This window comes from Ctenopharyngodon idella, chromosome 11, assembly GCF_019924925.1.
Source record: "Ctenopharyngodon idella isolate HZGC_01 chromosome 11, HZGC01, whole genome shotgun sequence".
In the NCBI taxonomy this organism is placed as follows: domain Eukaryota; kingdom Metazoa; phylum Chordata; class Actinopteri; order Cypriniformes; family Xenocyprididae; genus Ctenopharyngodon; species Ctenopharyngodon idella.
The window spans coordinates 20,106,420-20,125,197 of NC_067230.1; the positions used below are offsets into that span (position 1 = coordinate 20,106,420).

Below are 18,778 nucleotides of genomic sequence, written 5' to 3' on the forward strand. Positions count from 1 at the left end.
TCACAAAATTTTAATAATGTATTAGTAAATGTAGAAATAAACATTAACAAAGATTAATAAATGCTGTGTAAGTGCAGTTCATTATTAGCTCATGTTAACTAATGAATCTTATTGTAAAGTGTTATCAAATTCTTTTTTAAATAAATGAAATAATTTATTCAGCAAGGATGCCTTAAATTGATCAAAAGTGAAAGCAAAGACTTTTACACTGCAACAAAAATTTCAAATACATACTGTTCTTTTGAACTTTCTATTCATCAAAGATAAAATACACAAGAATCACAGGAATAATTTACATTTTAAAATATATTAAAATAAAAAAGTTATTTTAATTCGTAGTAATATTTCACAATATTACTGTTTTTACTGTATTTTTGATCAAGTAAATGCAGCCTTGATGAGTGTAAGAGACTTAAAAACATTAAAAATCCCACATTTTTTAACGGTAGTGTTCCTTAAAGGGTTAGTTCACCCAAAAATGAAAATTCTGTCATTTATTACTCACCCTCATGCCCTCCACACCCGTAAAACCTTCGTTAATCTTCGGAACACAAATTAAGATATTTTGATTAAATCTGATGGCTGCATAGCCAGCAATGACATTTCCTCTCTCAAGACCCATTAATGTACTAAAAACATATTTAAATCAGTTCATGTGAGTACAGTGGTTCAATATTAATATTATAAAGCAACGAGAATATTTTTGGTGCGGCCAAAAAACCAAAATAACGACTTATATAGTGATGGCCGATTTCAAAACACTGCTTCATGAAGATTCGGAGCGTTATGAATCAGCGTGTCCAATCATGATTCGGATCGCATGTCAAACCGCCAAACTGCTGAAATCACGTGACTGTGGCGCTCCGAACCGCTGATTCGACACACTGAAGCAGTGTTTTGAAATCGGCCATCACTATATAAGTCGTTATTTTGGTTTTTTGGCCGCACCAAAAATATTCTCGTTGCTTTATAATATTAATATTGAACCACTGTACTCACATGAACTGATTTAAATATGTTTTTAGTACATTAATGGATCTTGAGAGAGGAAATGTCATTGCTGACTATGCAGGCCTCACTGAGCCATCGGATTTCAACAAAAATATCTTAATTTGTGTTCCAAAGATGAACGAAGGTCTTACAGGTGTGGAACGGCATGAGGGTGAGTAATAAATGACATTACTTTCATTTTTGGGTGAACTAACCCTTTAAAGACTACAAAAAAAAAAAAAGTATAAAATTATATTTTCATTGTTAAAGCCCAGGAAACATGATACACTTTATTAAATGTGGTAAGCTGTCACCACGGCTTTTCAATAAAATCTTAAAAAAAAAAAAAAAAAATCATAAAATTTCTCTTGTGACAACTAACCCCGGTCTCCCCTATACAGAGGGAGTGACCTACCAGGCCGACCAGCAGGTCTGCTGCCTCTCGGCGTCCCAGAGAGCCATGCTCTGCTCGGTCAGTAGAGGAAATATGTGTGCTGGCGGACCTCATGATAGGCAGACTGAGAGAACGGGGGTCTTTCACACACCTCTCCACCCTCAGTTCCTCTCCTGGTCGAGCTGCACACATAAAAAATTATTTCATAGAATTATGATTGACTAATTATTATAACTATTTAATTCCTTTGTAAGTAAGACTGCTCTTTGGATCATTCTCAAATCATAATGAAATTCTAGAGAACGTGAATGTAAACATAAAATGCAAAAGTACAGAGTTGCAAAAGTCAAACTCATATAGTATTTTTTCATCACGCCGTCACAGAAACATCTAAATCATGACATGTCCTTACATTTTCCTGAGAAAATGACCTTCTCCTTCTCTGATAAGATGCTACATTGAGAACCACCTCTCCAGCTCACCAAATCATTTATTCCAACTTTAAAAAAATCTCTATTTCTACCTTAAGAAAATGAGATACTGTAATGCTTACATGAGTAATTCTGTTTTGAATTTGATTACTAGCCAAAAGACAGTCCTGTCTATTGACTTCACAGTATAGTGCTTGGAAGTACTATAAACAGAGCATTACCTCGTACTCTGAGGTAGTGGCCACCGAAGCGGTAGGCTTCAAATCCCAGTGAAAGTGGGGTATTGGACTGATCTAGGAACAGGTTGACACATGACAGCTCGATGCCTTTTCTTTCAAACACGGCTCCCAGGACTTCTCTGAAACACAAAGCTAAAATGTCAGCTATACATGATTTTAAATGCATTTATTTGTTCATTGCACCACCTAGGGGTTCAAACAAAAATCACCTTAAGGTTTTCTTCTTCACAGCTGGGACAATCTCCATGCTGACGTCAATATTTAGGTCAAACTTCAGAGTGAAGCACTCTTTGCTAGGATCCTACAGGAGTGAAGAATGTTCATTCAGCTTTGGATTTAGGAAAACAGTTATTGCAAATACAAAGTGTGATTAAATCTTCAGACAAAGAAAGGTCAAGAGCACTGACTCAGAGGTACATCAAGTACCAAAATCTTGCCAGCAAAATGAAATCATTTGTTGGAGAAAGAAAAATGGCACACAGACTTAATAAATATCAGAACTCTAATTCTTCTCTTACATCTGTGTGTCGGCGTCTGGTCTTCTTTTTAACCAGTTTCATTCCTCCACTCCTGCGATCCCTAAGAAGCACAAAAAAAACAAGGAGTGATTGAACCTACAATGAATGCCATGTTTGTGTGTGGTATTTTATCATAAAAAGGTGCTTTCTTCACTAACCACACATAATTCGGTTTACCAGGCACTAGTCGTCATTCATTTCAGCACAGCACACTTTAATGTAAATTAGGTTGCACCTTGTTCAAAAAGCATAATGTGCTTAGCACCACTGCCATCCACAGAAAGCAGGTGGCAAAATAAAATTTTCTACTGATTGCATATTCTATTGATTATAGTAGCAGTAATGCATCAAATGGTGGTCAAATGTTGGAGAAGGGAAAGTATGCCAGATTGAGGTAGTCTGCTGCATGCTCCACAGTTTCACTCTCAGAACTGAACTGCAAATTTACAAACTGTAGTGTGCAAATTGGTCAGTGGTTCTTTTTATTTACAGTAACTAGGAGTGGTAATATTTTATAATAATTACATAAAATAAACAATTAAATTCCATAATTCCAATAAAAGAATGTTCTCCATGGTCTTCATCATAATTACTTCTTTATTTTGTGATTACAGAGTTATTAAAATTATTTTATATACATTCATTATTCATTACAAAATGTCTTTAAATAATTGTATTAAAGCTGCAATATGTAATATTTTCTGCCCGCTAGAGGTCGCTAGAGGCCTATTCAAAACAAAGGCGTAGCTTGATGACACCAAGTTTGAGTGTGGAATCTTGGGACATGTGGTCTTCACCTCAACGGTCGGTGCAAAAGAATAGGGATAGGACTCGGGCAGAAATCATGTTCATGGATGCGATTATTAACGTTACTGTAGTATGAAGCAGAGCAGGGCCGAGTGTTGTGGGAGCTGAACGAGGCCGCTGGAGCGATTGCGCAACACACACCTGGCGCCGCTTCCGCTTTTCTGGTCATGAGTATGAGGTAACACAGCTCTGTTTATCATATTAGATACATTTGAGTGTGTTGAAAATGTTATAACGTTACTCTGTGCGTTCGCTCGGCGGCTGCTGTGAGACACTTGCAGTAAGATAGATTGATTTTAGAATATCATTAAATGCTGGATGGCTTGTGTTGATAAATGGCATGCAATTAATTTTGTATGATGGAGAAAATATAAATATAAATATAAATATATCAAAACAGGTGTTCCCTTGTCTATTAAAACATGTAAATTTTAAAGCATCTTTGATGTTTCCATGGTTTCTACAAAATAAAACCGGAAACTGAGGGTAACGCGGGTATGACGCAATTGACAGGCGACTCCTCACACGTCCCGGAGCCTTGGTTAAAATTGCAATTTTCTCACGATTTACAAATAGTTGCAAACATTTGGGATATTGTAAGTACTCGAGTGAACAAAATATATAACACTGGCCTAGTGGTTCTTGGATATTTTACTGTAAAATTCTTACATATTGCACCTTTAATTTCTATGACTTTTCCAGTTCTAGAAATCACCCTGATTCTTAAATAACATTTTTGGACGTGTTTGTATGTTACCTGATTTGCATCTTTGCTTCAGTGACTTATAAACTATTTCAGTAGTTCTAATTCATTCTTAGTGAAATCCCCCCCATGTACTTAACAACCAAAAATTAGATGTGTCGTAAGCCAAAGCTACTTAGTCTCTCAAATCGAATTAATTGCGTAATTCAATTGTTTCGGGAAGCCTGCCAAAAACACAGTTTGTACCCATTCATATATAACGCTGCCAACTCAAGAGTTCAGACTTATGCTCTTTATTTCATTTTTCCATTTACAAAAGCAATTTGATCATCAGAAAGAATAGATAACCCCGTTCCAGATGTTCTCCAGCTGATGACGCCACTGGAAAATACACAGACTTCCTCTTTCATTATAACAAATGCAAGCCTGTGCCCATAATGGATGTAAGAATCAAGGGATAAACGTGAAAAAGAACTGACCCTAGGTCAACGTATCCATCCTCTCCGTCCTCCATGTCAGAGGGGGGACCGGTACGAGGTGGACAGGAACGAGTGGACACGTTCCGGGCCAGGATGGAACCTGTGGGTGAGAGGAAGTAAGGCCACTCTAACATCCTGCCAGAAGCTGGTAATTGTAATTAACCATAAGTGTCATCCTTGTCTTGAGAACAGCTGATATCTATTTTAATTTTTCATCTGAATTAAATTTGCTGAAACAAGTGATGGGTTGAAAAAGAGAACAGACAGAGAGAGTTTTACCTTGTGGCTGCAGGTCAAACCGTGGGTGCCTGTCAAAGAGCATGCCGTCACGGGCGACGGGATGACAGTTTGAGTCACATGACTCACAGAGGTGCAGTGGGCAGCCGTCTCTAAGATTCTGACACGACGGGTGGTGACAAACCTGAGGCATAAATCATAAATCAATAATGTCAAATTTGAAAAACACAGCAGTGTGAAATCCAACTGTGTGTGCATCAGTTGGTTTTGGCAGTATGACTAAAACCCAATTTTCTTCCAATTTAATGTTGATGGGTGTTTCTTCAACTATGGGCACTAAAAAAGAAACCTTGTTAAAGTAATTTTCACACTCTCACTCGCTTATTTCATTTATCCTCTAACAATTTCCAACAGTGTATATCCATACACCATAAGAGAATTCTGTAATTTAATCTTTTTTTTTCCTGAAAGTCAAGAACATTTACAGCACAGTGCAATTGTTACCACATCTCAAATTATGTTTTGTGTTTATAGCATTTTGTGGTGTAAATGGCAGTGATGGAAATGTCATTTTATGCATGAATAAATAAATAAAAAGTTTTCACAATTGTTGCATAATTTGAAATAAATCGCACAATATATTCTGTTCACAAGTGATATTTACTGTTTTTATCTTCACACATTACATGCCTCATATTCCACCTTATGCATCCTCTGACACTTTTGTCTCCATGGTAAACAAGTACTCGAACTTTTGATAACATTTTATTAGTGGCAAAACTGTTCATCATGCAGTGGAAACGGCGCCACAGCGAACAGCAGATGAAATTGGCGTAAAAATGTATATAAATCATTTTCACATAATAAATGTTCAAATGGCGGATGCTTATTTCACATGTTGTTTATGTATATATGGGTCTTTTATACATTTTATATTATTTAAAACACACAATGTGTTCCATTGTCTCATTTTTGTCTTTGTACTGGAAGCTTCATTGTGTACAGCTCTTTCTGATTCTGATATTTTAGATTATCAAGGGCTTTAAAATGCAATAATCTGCATTTTTATGATTTCCATAGTTTAATATGGGTCTAAGACAATTAAAAGACATTTGAGATTAAGACATTTGGTCTGAGGCATTTGAAAAGTGACGACAGGATGGTATAATATTTAATTCTGTTAGCTTGAATAAAAATCAACCCTTGGGGCATAAAAAGTTCAAGAAACACCCTGCTGTTCTATTACAAAACATTATGTTACCATGAATTTGCATTAGCATTCTTACCAAAGGCTATTTCAGAGACAAGTTCTAGAAGACCAACAGCAACAGGAAATAATGTGTGGAAAGATAGAAAAAGAAAGAGGGATTAAGACCTCCTGGTTGTGTGCTTCCTTCTATTGTTCTCTTGATATGACTGAACAGAAGCAGCTCACACTCAGACAGAAAGACTGAGCCGTCATATGAAAAGCAGTGATTTTTCTCCACCTTGGCTACTTCTTATACAAGTTCAGGATCAAATGAAAACCACTCAAAATACATTCAAGCACACATACTCAGGCTAAACCTTCTGAAGGTGCCACAACAAATGCTGAGGTACTGCTGAGGTATCAAATGCTGAGGTACTGACAAAGCGCCTGAGCACTATCTGAGAGAAAACCACAAGAAGTGAGTAACCAAGACAGCGGGCATGTGCTAGCAAACCCCAACAAACAATGGGAGACGAGCAACAGGAAAATGGGCAGATTCTAGAGGTTACATAATCGCAAAAACACACAGATTGAAAAATAATCATTAAGATTTACAGTCATGATCGATACATTACCAATACAGATTCCAGCTGTGAATAAATAAAGCCAGATTGCTGCTAAATAAGGTTGAGAGGAAGTACTGCCAAGCCAAACTGTTACTTCATCCTACCTGGAACTTTTTTTTTTTCTATTTTCCCTTTGTCTTCTTATTTGAAATGCCTTTGCAATGAGTTACAGTATAAGGAAAAAATCTTTTGAAAGCCAGGAGAAGCACTGAAAAGCTGAAACGATGCCTTTTCTTCTCTTTTGTTAAGTTGTCATATTTATTTCATACCTAAAAACAGATTAAAATCAAAGTACACAAAAATTATATTAATTTTAAGTAAAAAAGAATAACATCAATCCAGCAGCCATTGCTGCATCTTCATGTGCGATATTAAATCTCTCAGGTGTGTCACTGCTAATAATCATTTCTGTGGTGTCAAAACCTAATTTTCAGCAGCCATTACAGTCAGTGTCACATGATCCTTCAGAAATCATTCTATTATGCCAATTTGGTGCTCAAGAAACAGTACTTATTATTATCAATGTTGAAAACAGTTGTGCTGCTTAATATTTTCGTGGAAACCATGATACATTTTTTAGGATCCTTTAGAAAGTCAACTATTAGTATCTGTGAACACTAACTAGTAGTTGACCAGTGCAAGTTTTTTCGATGTCCAATGTAAACGGCCAACATATTTCTGATGAATATGATATAATAACATTACATTTAATTTGAGTAAATAAAACACATATTACATTTACTAAAAACCAAACACTAACATCTTTCATTAACATCTTTTTGTAAGGATCTTAGGCAATCATTCTGCCGTAAGCCAAATGGCGCTTTAAGGTTTACAAAGGCCTTGTGAGTGCAAAATCCATCTTTAGTTTTGCTCCACATGACTTCAAGAGAATCTAGAGCCACATTAATAAAGTCAGCTTGTGATTGTCTTGTGCAGTCATTTACAAAGGGCCTGGAGAGGACTGGGAAAAAAGTCCATTATCGTTCTCTAATCGCCGTTATCATGACCTGAAAAGACCTCAAACAATCTTACACCAGTGCACGCCCACATTTAAAGGTCACTGTAAAGAGTTTTACACAAGAAAAATCATTAAAATGACCACAAAGTGCAATATCTAACAAGCACTACAGCAGGACACTGTGACTCAGAACAAAAAGCCATTGAAGGAAAGCACACGGCAAGACTTTAGTTACCACACTTAGATAACTAAGAGAGAGAGAGAGAGAGAGACCGCTAACTCTGTCATGAATTTGGCTATGCCTCATTTCTCTGAGACCTTTCACACATCTGTGTTAAAAACCGCAGCTCAGAGATGCAGAGACTTCACGCAGCTCAGAGACTTTTTAATAACAACCATAAAACCTCAGCTGCCGCCGTGAAATAACATACAATAATGCATTCATGACACACACCTGATGCTGGTGTCACACGCATGTGTGTGTACGTCTGCGAGCGCCTGCCTGTCTCTCTCCCCCCTGAAGTGACAGCTTCTCCGCGGTCCGTAAGAATGGCAGAGAACAACGTAGAGTCTCAGAACAACTCAATCCTTTGAGAGCCCAACACCCCCCTTTCTTGCTCTCCCTCTCTCCCCTCTTCCACTTCCCCTGCTTCCTTCCTTTTTACTGGCTGCTTCTGAGCAGCCTGTGTGTGTGTGTGTGTGGTGATATAGGTGATTCAGATAAAGCAGCTGTGTGTACGGACTAGATCTAAAAGTGGGTGTGAAAGAGTTGCGGTTTTCCAGCCACACCCGCTCCCACTGATTTTGCCGTGCACAAACACAATTGTCCAACCACCCATACAAAAAACAAACACACAAAGCTCTCTCTCACTTATAATCTTTCATTGCATATTCTTTTTCCCTGTTCTCATTTTTAGTTCTGTCATTTATCATGTACAGTGATCAGATGATCAGCAGCAAACTACAGTATTTAGACAAATGCATGCATGTATAATATTAGTGATAAGCCAATATATCGGCACTGTAGTTTTAAAATAGGGGAATTTTAAGATGATCAGCATTAGTCTTGTTCGTCTGGTCCCTTTAAGGCAAATCAGTCCACGCGGTGGCCATGTTGGTGGCAAACATACAAGTACAGCTCCTGACACATGGGAAAGACAGAAATCTGTCAGGATCACCAGCTAATTAGCATGTGCCTTCTAGAGTGTGCATTCTAATTAAAAATTGTTCATAATCTAGAGAATTTTAAGTGTCTTTATAATATTAGAGGTGTAACGGTACATGTATTCGCCCCTAACCGTCTTGGTACGGACGTCACGGTTTGGAGCATTATGAATACAGTCAGTCACAGGCGAGCCACACTCCAATCCAGAAGGGGGCGTGTGCAGCAATGCAACGCTGTTTGCTAACTGCCACAACAGGAAAAAGTGCAGAAGAAGAAGAAGAAGAAGAACAGACGATCTATGCACAGATATGTTTATGTGTAATCTCTCAACCAGTGTTTTAACCGCAGAAAGACATCAATAAAACAGCTTGAGAATAATATCTCACATAGGCATGTGACGGTATCAAATTTTCATGTTGCGATAGTTGCTTAAGCTTTTATCACGGTATACGGTATTATCACAATATTGAAATAAGCTGCAAAAAAAAAAGTTGTCATAGGTTTAAGAATTCTTTTTCTTATAACAAAAATAACTGAGCATTTAAATACAATAACGCAGTGCACACAAAAAATAAAGTAAAATGATTAAGAATGAGCAATAGCTACATTTGTTACAGAAGGTATTTTTTGTTGTTGTTAACATTAGTTAAAAATACAACTGATCATTGTTAGTTTTTGGTCCATTAAATAATAATTACAACTTTTGATTTTAGTAATGTTAATAAACATTAACTAGACATTAACATTAAAGGTGCAATATGTAAGATTTTTGCAGTAAAATATCCAAAAACCACTAGGCCAGTGTTATATATATTGTTCACTTGAGCACTTACAATATCCCAAATGTTTGCAACTATTTGTAAATCGTGAGAAAATTGCAATTCTAACCAAGGCTCCAGGACGTGTGAGGAGTCACCTGTCAATTGCGTCATACCCGTGTTACCCTCGGTTTCCGGTTTTATTTTGTAGAAACCATGGAAACACCAAAGACGCTTTAGTATATTACATGTTTTAATAGACAAGGGAACAACTGTTTTGATATATTTATAGACAGAAAACTAATTATTGTTATATAGCTCAACATGTTTAGTCTTATTGTTTAAATCTAATTTTCTTGAGTTTTTGTGAGTACCATGCTTTACCATGCCTCAGAGAAAAACACTATTTTGTGAAGTAGCTAACATAACATAATCAGATGCAGCTTAACGAACGCACAGAGTAACGTCATAACAAAATTTTCAACACTCTCAAATGTATCTAATATGATAAACAGAGCTGCGTTACCTCATACTCATGACCGGAAAAGCGGCAGCGGCGCCGGCGACTGTGGCATAATAAAAGTTCCGCTGCTCGTGAGGCGTGTGTTGCGCAATCGCTCCAGCGGCCTCGTTCAGCTCCCGCAACACTCGGTCCCGCTCTGCTTCATACTACAGTAACGTTAATGATCGCATCCATGAACATGATTTCTTCCCGAGTCCTATCCCTATTCTTTTGCACCGGCCGTTGAGGTGAAGACCACATGTCCCAAGATTCCGCACTCAAACTTGGCGTCATCAAGCTACGCCTTTGTTTTGAATAGGCCTCTAGTGACCTATAGCGGACAGAAATCCTACATACTGCACCTTTATCTAACATTAATAAATGCTGTTTTAAATGAAAATAAATGCTATAATAAAAGTATTTTTTGTCTCCTTCTCTCGTTCCACTATGTGCTTCTCATGCACATTGGGTTTGTTTACATAGTGCACGTGCCTTTTTGACGCCGCATACAGCGGTGTTGTGGATTTTATACGGTTGATGGGTAAAGTATTCTTAAAATGTAATATAAAAATTCATAAAAAATATAAATAATTATTCACGGTATGTTGAGGTGCCCAATATCGTGCATATTCATTATCGTGATATATTGTATTACCGAATATCGGCACATGTTTAATCTTACATAGCATTACATTAACCTCAGGCAAGTCATAGTGTCGACAGCATGTCAGTTCAGTAGAGAAATGAACACTAGAGGGGAGCATTTCACTAAATATATGCACTAATTAATTAGCTTATATATTCATTATATTTACTTTACCTATTATTTAATGTGTTTAAATAAATTTGTCATGAAAACAAGTTATGACTGTAACTGTGTAAATGATTATATTTAAAAAATGAACTGGAGAAGAAAAATAATTGAAAAATAATTTTCTAATTAGATTTAGAAGTTAATGCAAAACCTGTCTTGTGTGCAATTTACACTTTTTTTATTGTTGATTATTAAAGCAATTGAATTTAATAGTTTGGGCTCTGTTGTTAATTGTAACCTTTAATATTATAGTAATATGCAAGAAAGGGCTCCCTGTATATAGTTTACAGCCTTAGCTGAGATTTTGTATCCTTAAGAAAATGTTAATTATAATTTAATTTATTTAAAAAGAGAGACAATGTGTACAATCAACCACTGTTTTATAAAAAAAGAAGAAAAAAGATATATATTAAATAGACATACATAAATCCGATAGTAGATCTAGGCAGTTGGAGGGTTTCAGAGGAACTCTGATAGCGCACTGCAGGACTAGCCTACAGCAAACACTAAACCAAATTTAAATGTTGAGCAAGCGATCTCATTGGCTGCAGGATCAGCAGAGGCCAATCAGCTTCTGTGCAGTAATGATGTTATTGTGTAAAATGAAGTGATGATGTGAAATATTAATAACAGACATTAAAGGGTTAGTTCACCCAAAAATAAAAATTCTGTCATGAATAAACTCAACCTCGTCGTCGTTCCACACCCATAAGACATTCGTTCATCTTCAAATTATGCTTTTTTTGTAACGAAACGGTGTAACTCTCTGTTCAATATTCTGCAATATGCTAGTGCGCTCCTTTACCAACTGTCTCCCGCCATCATCAACTTCAGACTCTTCCCAGAGTACACCCATGTAGGGGGCTGGGTCATGTGGTGTCAGGATATCCTACATAAAAACAGTCTTTGAAGCCTGCAGCTGAGCTTCTACTGAATCCAAAATATTACAGTATCAAAACCCCCTTTCTTTTACTCTCTCCATCCTTCCTCTCTTTCTTTGTCTGTGCTTTATATAGCAGACTGATGTAAGGCCTTAATAATGACTTAGTTCTAGGGATGCACCGATACCGATACCAGTATCGGTATCGGGCCGATACCAAGCTCATGTACTTGTACTTGTACTCGTAAAAATACCGCCGATACCAAAGACCGATACCTCACGTGACGTCACTGACAGAGACACCGGCGGCAGCAGCAGAAACAATATCAGCCTCAGAGGTGTGGAAATACTTCAAAATTAATGATGACAACACACATATTGCGAACTGCATGCTTTCAATCACAATTCGTTATCGATTAGTGAAGGCGGGATAGGTGGAATCGCGCTGAATGACACAGACCAGAAGCGCTCCCTCTCGCGCGCGCGCTCCCAGTTCTCTCAGACAGCGCGCGATCAGTTCTCCTTGCGCCTGAACGGTCAAATGCACACATAGTTGTCAAAATGTCCATCGTGTGGAGTATCTCACGTAAATACAGTCGGTTATGGCTTAAGTGGACGTAAACATTTGGGTGAAAACAGGATGTGTGTCAGTCTCCATGGATTCGGTCTTAAAGGGACCGTAGCCTATATTTGTCATTAATGTTAATAAAACAACAAAATATATTAAATAAATGTATACATAGTAAATAAACCTACTGTATCTGAAAAACAAGTTTATTTAATTTGTATCTCTATAGTATTTGTTGTATTGTTTGTAATTTGTTTGTAAATTTCTCTTTATAACAAGTTATATATATTGCTAATTATGCCCTTTGAAGGTTATTGGACACTGTGAAATTTTTGTTCTTTAAGTTTGTGACAAGCACATAAAAATTATTACTTTTTTCATTAGAGTAATAATAAAGAAGCTGTCCTACATTCATTAGTCTCACTGTGTTGTGCTTGAAAAAACTACAACACCAAAAAAAAAAAAAAAAAAAAAAAGAGAGAGAGAGAGAGAGAGAGAGAGAGAGAGAGAGAGATTAATAAATGTATAGGTATCGGCAAGTACCAGAAAAAAGTATCGGTACTCGTACTCAGCCCTTAAAAAATGGTATCGGTGCATCCCTACTTAGTTCACAATAACCTTATGCTAAAACAACAATAAAAACATACTGAACTCAAAGATCTCTTATAATTTGCAATTAATGGCCGCAAAAAAAAAAAACAAGACTAAACTAAACAGCAAAGGATGTGACGGGTCAGGTAAAGCATTCCCCAGGGGATGACATTCTCTCAGAAACATGGGGAGAGAGACGTGTCATCATTTCCAACAGTTAAACGTCACTCTTGTATCCATTTCCTGTTTTTACTCAACTCTGAATCCACAACAACTTCCTGTGGCCACGACTCTCGGCCTTCCCTTATGAGGACTGGGATGCGTAAGAGGACTACAAGTGTGAGCTCACTGTTTGTCTCTCAGTTTATGACGGGAAGCACTCAAGCATTTGAAAAATTTCCTGGGTTAAACACGGTGTCACATTGTATGTTTTGAGCAAGCATTAGTAAATTGCATTCAATACAGTATATGATATGTAGCATCTAAACAATATCTTATTCAATTTAAGACATTAATGTTATATAATAACTTTAAATAGAATCTTTTTCTCCTCAATTGTTTATAAAGAAGTATAATATGTTCAGATTTTGAAAAAAAAAAATAGTATGTTGATCCCATGCGCTCATCAAAACGACTAACATTTGGCTTTATTTTGAAGCATGTCGTCATTACACATGCCTACGCTACGCCTGAGGCAAGGAAGGTTTCATTACCTGATGCAGAGCTGAAAATTACTGTAATTTTACACCTTAGGGGTCATGCATTGTGACCTCTTTGTTCATCCAAAGTCTTAATTCCTGCCTGGTGACATCAGAGGTCTCCTTTAAAGGAGTGAATGAGAGAGCGGAGAGCTATGTTTGGCAAAAGAGAGCAAACAAGAAGGAGAGAATTAGAGATTTTAATGTTGACAGCCGGTACAGCATGAAATATGAGAGGTAATACAGGTTGTACAACCGGGAGAAAAACTTGGAAGATATTATTTAAATCAATAAAAGTTAAGTTCAATCATGTCATTTCTACCTCCATTGGTGACAGTATTTTAAACAATCACTCATTTCAAAAAAATTTCACAAAGCACACCTAACGTCTTCCATTGGTCACTCAAACAGATAGCCCCGCCCTGAACTCACACCATTGGTTGAGCCAATGTTGCCGGGTAGGGTTAGTCAGTATTTTCAAACAAACAGAACAATGTTTTGATAGCGCCACAGAGAGAAAGTGTTTGCACGTTTTGGGAATTTAACCGTATAGTTGAGAGTATATATATGGGAGTATTTTAAAATCAAAATAATTACACACTTAAGAAAATAAAGACATGAAATACGGTTTGATTTCCTGCTGAAATATTAATAACTATATTAATAATGATTAAAATAATCTGCATTTAAATTATTTTGTCCATATGACTTTCCAAGCACACACACAAGAGTAGACATTTTCCTAATAGCTGTGTATTATTGCTCCATCTGGTGGTCGAAAGTGTTAGTGAGGCTTCACAATCCAAAGCATTCCACAAACACTGATTTACTTAACTTTTCGATTCTTTTGTCCTTGAAATATTTCAGGCAGCACATTAAGTTTTGAATGTGTGTGTTTTGTTATGTTTGCAGGTGTGAGTTCGGTCTGTTCTCACGCTCAGCTGTTAGGCAACACAGAGAGAGACATAAAGCAGTGACAGAGGAGACACAGCACAGATCTGCTGCAGAAGCTGAAATAATGCTTTCAATCATATTAATGACTGTGAACGAACGAGTTTGAGAACAAAAGAAGGTATTATATGATACACCGGGGTCCAAACTATATGGACAAAAACACTTACATTTATCAAAATATGTTCTTCAGAAGAAAGAAAGTCATACAGGTTTTGAACTATATGAATAAATGATGACAATTTTCATTTTTGGGTGAACAATTCTTTTAATAAAGCTCATTTCAAGGTTGCGAGCTTCTTGATGTCTTTAAAATTACTTTGTGAGGAAAATCCATTGCGACGGGATGCCAGGTTAACCTCAAGCCAACAGATTAAATATATTATTGAAGACTGAAAAGCAATTAACCTACTTTTCTAGCTGAAATCAAACCTTGTGACAGAGCGACATTCTGGCGTTTTCATGAAGAAAGTGTTTGAAAGACACCATTATCCAATCTGCTAACCCATAATACTCTTGTCCTCCTCCAGCTTAGTAATGTCTTGGTAAGCAGCACATTCATCTTTTACAACACAAATTACAGTCAGCTGCTAATGTCTGTGTTTATTATAGTGCAGTCACTGTTTAGTCTGTGTTTGTGTAAGGGGATGAAGACGGTCAGCCTATTTCACAACTTACACACATTTACACATGCACACAAGCATGAAAACGCACACATACATAAATTATCAGAGCAAATACGCATATACATACACACGCTCTCATGCTGTGTTAAAATAATACAGATCCTGTTCTGTGTTAATATTGTGTGGAATTAATCTGTAATGGATCTAGATTTGTGACATACAAAAATAAAGACATATCAGTATCAGGCTCCAGACTGCGCCTAAAACGGTCGCATTTGCGACTAAAAATATTAATTTGCAAATTCACACGTTATGACTGTAAAATTTGCATGTTATTTGCTTGTTCTGTGACCAGTAGCCTATCACATCATTTGCTGTGTTGACGTAATTGAATGAGATGCTGTGTGTGAATGTTTCACTGAGTAAGAGCGCTGAAATATGAACAGGTATGGAAAAATTTCACACACCAAACAGACGGAACTAGAGCTGATGAAAGCCGACTGTGTTGTCGCCTCACGTCGGTGCAAAACAGCTGCATTTGAACACACCGTTCTGCTCCTGCGTAAAGGAGACAACTGCCTATTTCTTCATATAAATTTGTCTATATTTTTCATTCAAAAGGGGAAACCGGCTCTAGAGACTGCAGATACACACACAATGCATCGTGTGTTTACCGTTTTGAATATCAGTCATGCTGATCACTTTCATTATTCCACTCCGCTCATGCTCATCAGATAAATTTAAGGTCACTAAAAGTCTTCAGTGCCTTAAACAGTATAACAAGAGTACAAACGATAAATCGCGATACTCCCTAATGTGATTATTATTAAATTCATTAAATAAATGTGAGCGCTGCGTGTTTTAAAGTCAAAAGATGGCGCTGTTGCGCGTTCTTCAGAGCAGCTCGCATTCAATGATTAGCACACATTTGTCAACCGATTGCTTATGAACTAATGCTGATCAATGATCACAAAGTTTACTTTATATTATTTATATTATATTATGTTGTAAACGGTTGTAGCAACGTCATCTGAACTTGAATGAGCAGCAAAAGTAAAGCACAGACATTTCAAAATAAGAGTCCCGCTCTATTTCAAAGTAATCGAAGTCAAGCAGTATGTATATCAATTGCCCCTGTTTGTTATTTGGTTACACAAACCAAATTTAATATATTTATATATCTTTTTCCATATATTTATATTTATTTTAATTTGATTCAAAGTAAACTGTTGTAGCTTCAGGAAGGAAGGCCTAAGAACATGATTTGACACATATTATTCAATATAAAGACTTTACTAGCATCAGGGTTATTATAGTCAACTAAAACCATTAAAACATTTTTTATTGCTTGAAATAAATGTTAATACTAAAATAAAAATCTATACAAACTAAACAGACATGTTTAAAAACAACAAAAAATAAAACTAAAAACAAAAATTAAAACTTAACAAAAAAATGAAAGCAGAAAATATAAAAATCTAATCAGATTCAAAATATTAAGTCAGGTTATTTCCCAGAAAAGTCACAAGATGAAAAAGCTGAAACTGTAAAGGGGACATATATAAACACAACAGGATGACTAAAAGTAAGTGATTTAAAATTTTAGGTTCATTGTTGTGTGGCTCTTAAAAATTTATTTGGTGCCTGTTTTTCCCCCTCTAGGAGCCAATGGCTCCTTAATGAATTTTTTTTTGTCTGGAGCCCTGAGTATGTTTACACACAAGAAAAGAGGCAAACTTAAAGTCAGCATGAAACGGAAGTCGCGATAGTCTTTTCTTCCATTTTGCGACACATATCCAAGCGGAACGGCTTCTCGAACAAGAAAAAATGTAGGACGGGACTTGATTTTGTCCATTGGGAATTTATTGGATAGTTAATTACATAGTTAATTTGTTTAAAGTTTACGAGGGCACATGAATTGTCAATTTTGAATTCATGGTGAAGAGTGTAATTTCTCGCTACTAGCTACCATTGGTCAGACAAACAGATAACCCCACCCCCAAACTCATGCCATTGGTTGAGTCCTTGTTGCTAGTCAGGATGCTCAAACAAACATAAATGTTTTGAAAGAGCCACAGTATTTACACTTTTCAGGGAAAATAATCTATGAATTGTTTACTTACAGTTGTCTCTGAGATAAGAGTTTTTGAACATTGAAAAAATAAACACTTCACCTTCAAATGTCAGCTAGCAGGATGAGCAGTTAAACGTCAACGGCAAACTATTGTCATCATCTTTGTGTATTTTCACCTCTTGACCCCTTGCAGGAGACAGGAAGAACAAACCTACATGAAATTTGTTGCCCACAAGAGATGAGCCACAAAGACCTCAAAACATAAACACGGACATGCGCACACTTGAAAACTCTCCTTCGTTCTTTTTTAAATAAACAAGAGTTCCTCTCATCTTTCCATATTTTAAGGGTAATGACATAAGTGTGTTCCTGGTTCAGATAAAAACATTGGGTACATTAAGTTAAGTCTGGCTTCGATCAGAGAAGACTAGAAACAGAAGTGTTTACCCAGAGACTCTTTTCAAAAGCTCACTAAAGTTCAGAGGACACTGGCAGAGTTGTGCAGACAGGAAATGTAGGACACCAAAAAAACAAGCAAGCATCACTGTGATGTCCCATAATGAATCAGACATGCTCCATGTAAACAAACTTTATCGGTTTCCTTTACACAGGGTTTATCTGTATCCACAGTTTGAAAAAGACTGGTACATTATTATTCTTGTGCACACACACACACAAAAAAAAAAAAAACTGTCAGTACTCTCATCTGTACCTGCTCAACAAGATAGCCTGCCTCCTTGGCCTTACTAGACAAAAGAGTGTAAGTCTCGAAAGCCAGGTTTGATTGTCTGCATTATTTTGACCAATAATTGCCCATTCAAATATGAACTATAACTATATGACTTACATGTAAGCCACCAATCACACTTCAGTTGTTTTTATGTGATGTTTAGTGGTGGGTAATAGACCAATATGTATTTAAAAAAGTCAGAATAGAGGGGATTTTCTCCCCATATTGTGGCTAAAAAACTCCAATGAATTCCAATTCCAATAAAAAAAAAAGAATTGTGTATTTAAAATATTTGCTAGGTGATAATTGCTTATTGTGGCAGCCTGTTACATTGTTAACAGACCATTTTTTTAAAATAAAAATAATAATAATAAAGCTTGGTCAACAGAGTCAATGAATTCCAATAATCATACTTAATTTCATTATTTTTTAATCAGTGCTTCTCAATTGAATTATCTGATTTCTCTCTCTCTATATATATATATCAGTGTTAATTTTGACAGCTAATTTTGATTTAGTTTTAGTCATGTTTTAGTCATCGTAAATTGTTTTACTTTTAGTCTATTTTTAGTCGACTAAATATCATACGATTTTAGTCAACGAAATCTACAGTAAATTTAGTTGACTAAAATCTAATTTAGTTAAATTGTAATGCATTAAGTAATCATTTCTCTAACAATACACAGATGCAATACACTGATATCCATCTGATATTCTCCAAACTGTTTATGTTCACTTAAGACAACCAGCTGTATTTTACTTGCCAAAGCGGACGGTTTTTGACCATTCAAGTGCAAAAAGACACGAAAGAGCTCAATTCAGTGTTTTTCAGGGATTGACACACTTA

At 36.4% G+C, this 18,778-nt stretch overlaps 1 protein-coding gene across 4 annotated transcripts in view; it reads right to left on the minus strand.

The window, feature by feature from the left end:
• Positions 1-18,778, minus strand: part of plekhg5a (pleckstrin homology domain containing, family G (with RhoGef domain) member 5a) — a 50,612-nt gene that overhangs the window by 21,792 nt on the left and 10,042 nt on the right. For 2 of the 4 annotated variants that reach the window (XM_051911760.1, XM_051911759.1), the window contains exons 3-8: positions 4,841-4,982; positions 4,562-4,661; positions 2,573-2,633; positions 2,264-2,355; positions 2,037-2,173; positions 1,406-1,566 (exon numbers count right to left, since the gene is read on the minus strand). In XM_051911760.1, coding sequence (XP_051767720.1) covers positions 1,406-1,566; positions 2,037-2,173; positions 2,264-2,355; positions 2,573-2,633; positions 4,562-4,661; positions 4,841-4,982 — 693 coding nt within the window. Of the gene's footprint in view, positions 1-1,405; positions 1,567-2,036; positions 2,174-2,263; positions 2,356-2,572; positions 2,634-4,561; positions 4,662-4,840; positions 4,983-6,084; positions 6,109-8,028; positions 8,196-18,778 lie in introns of those variants that run through there. The other 2 variants (XM_051911761.1, XM_051911762.1) reach the window with 2 other exon arrangements.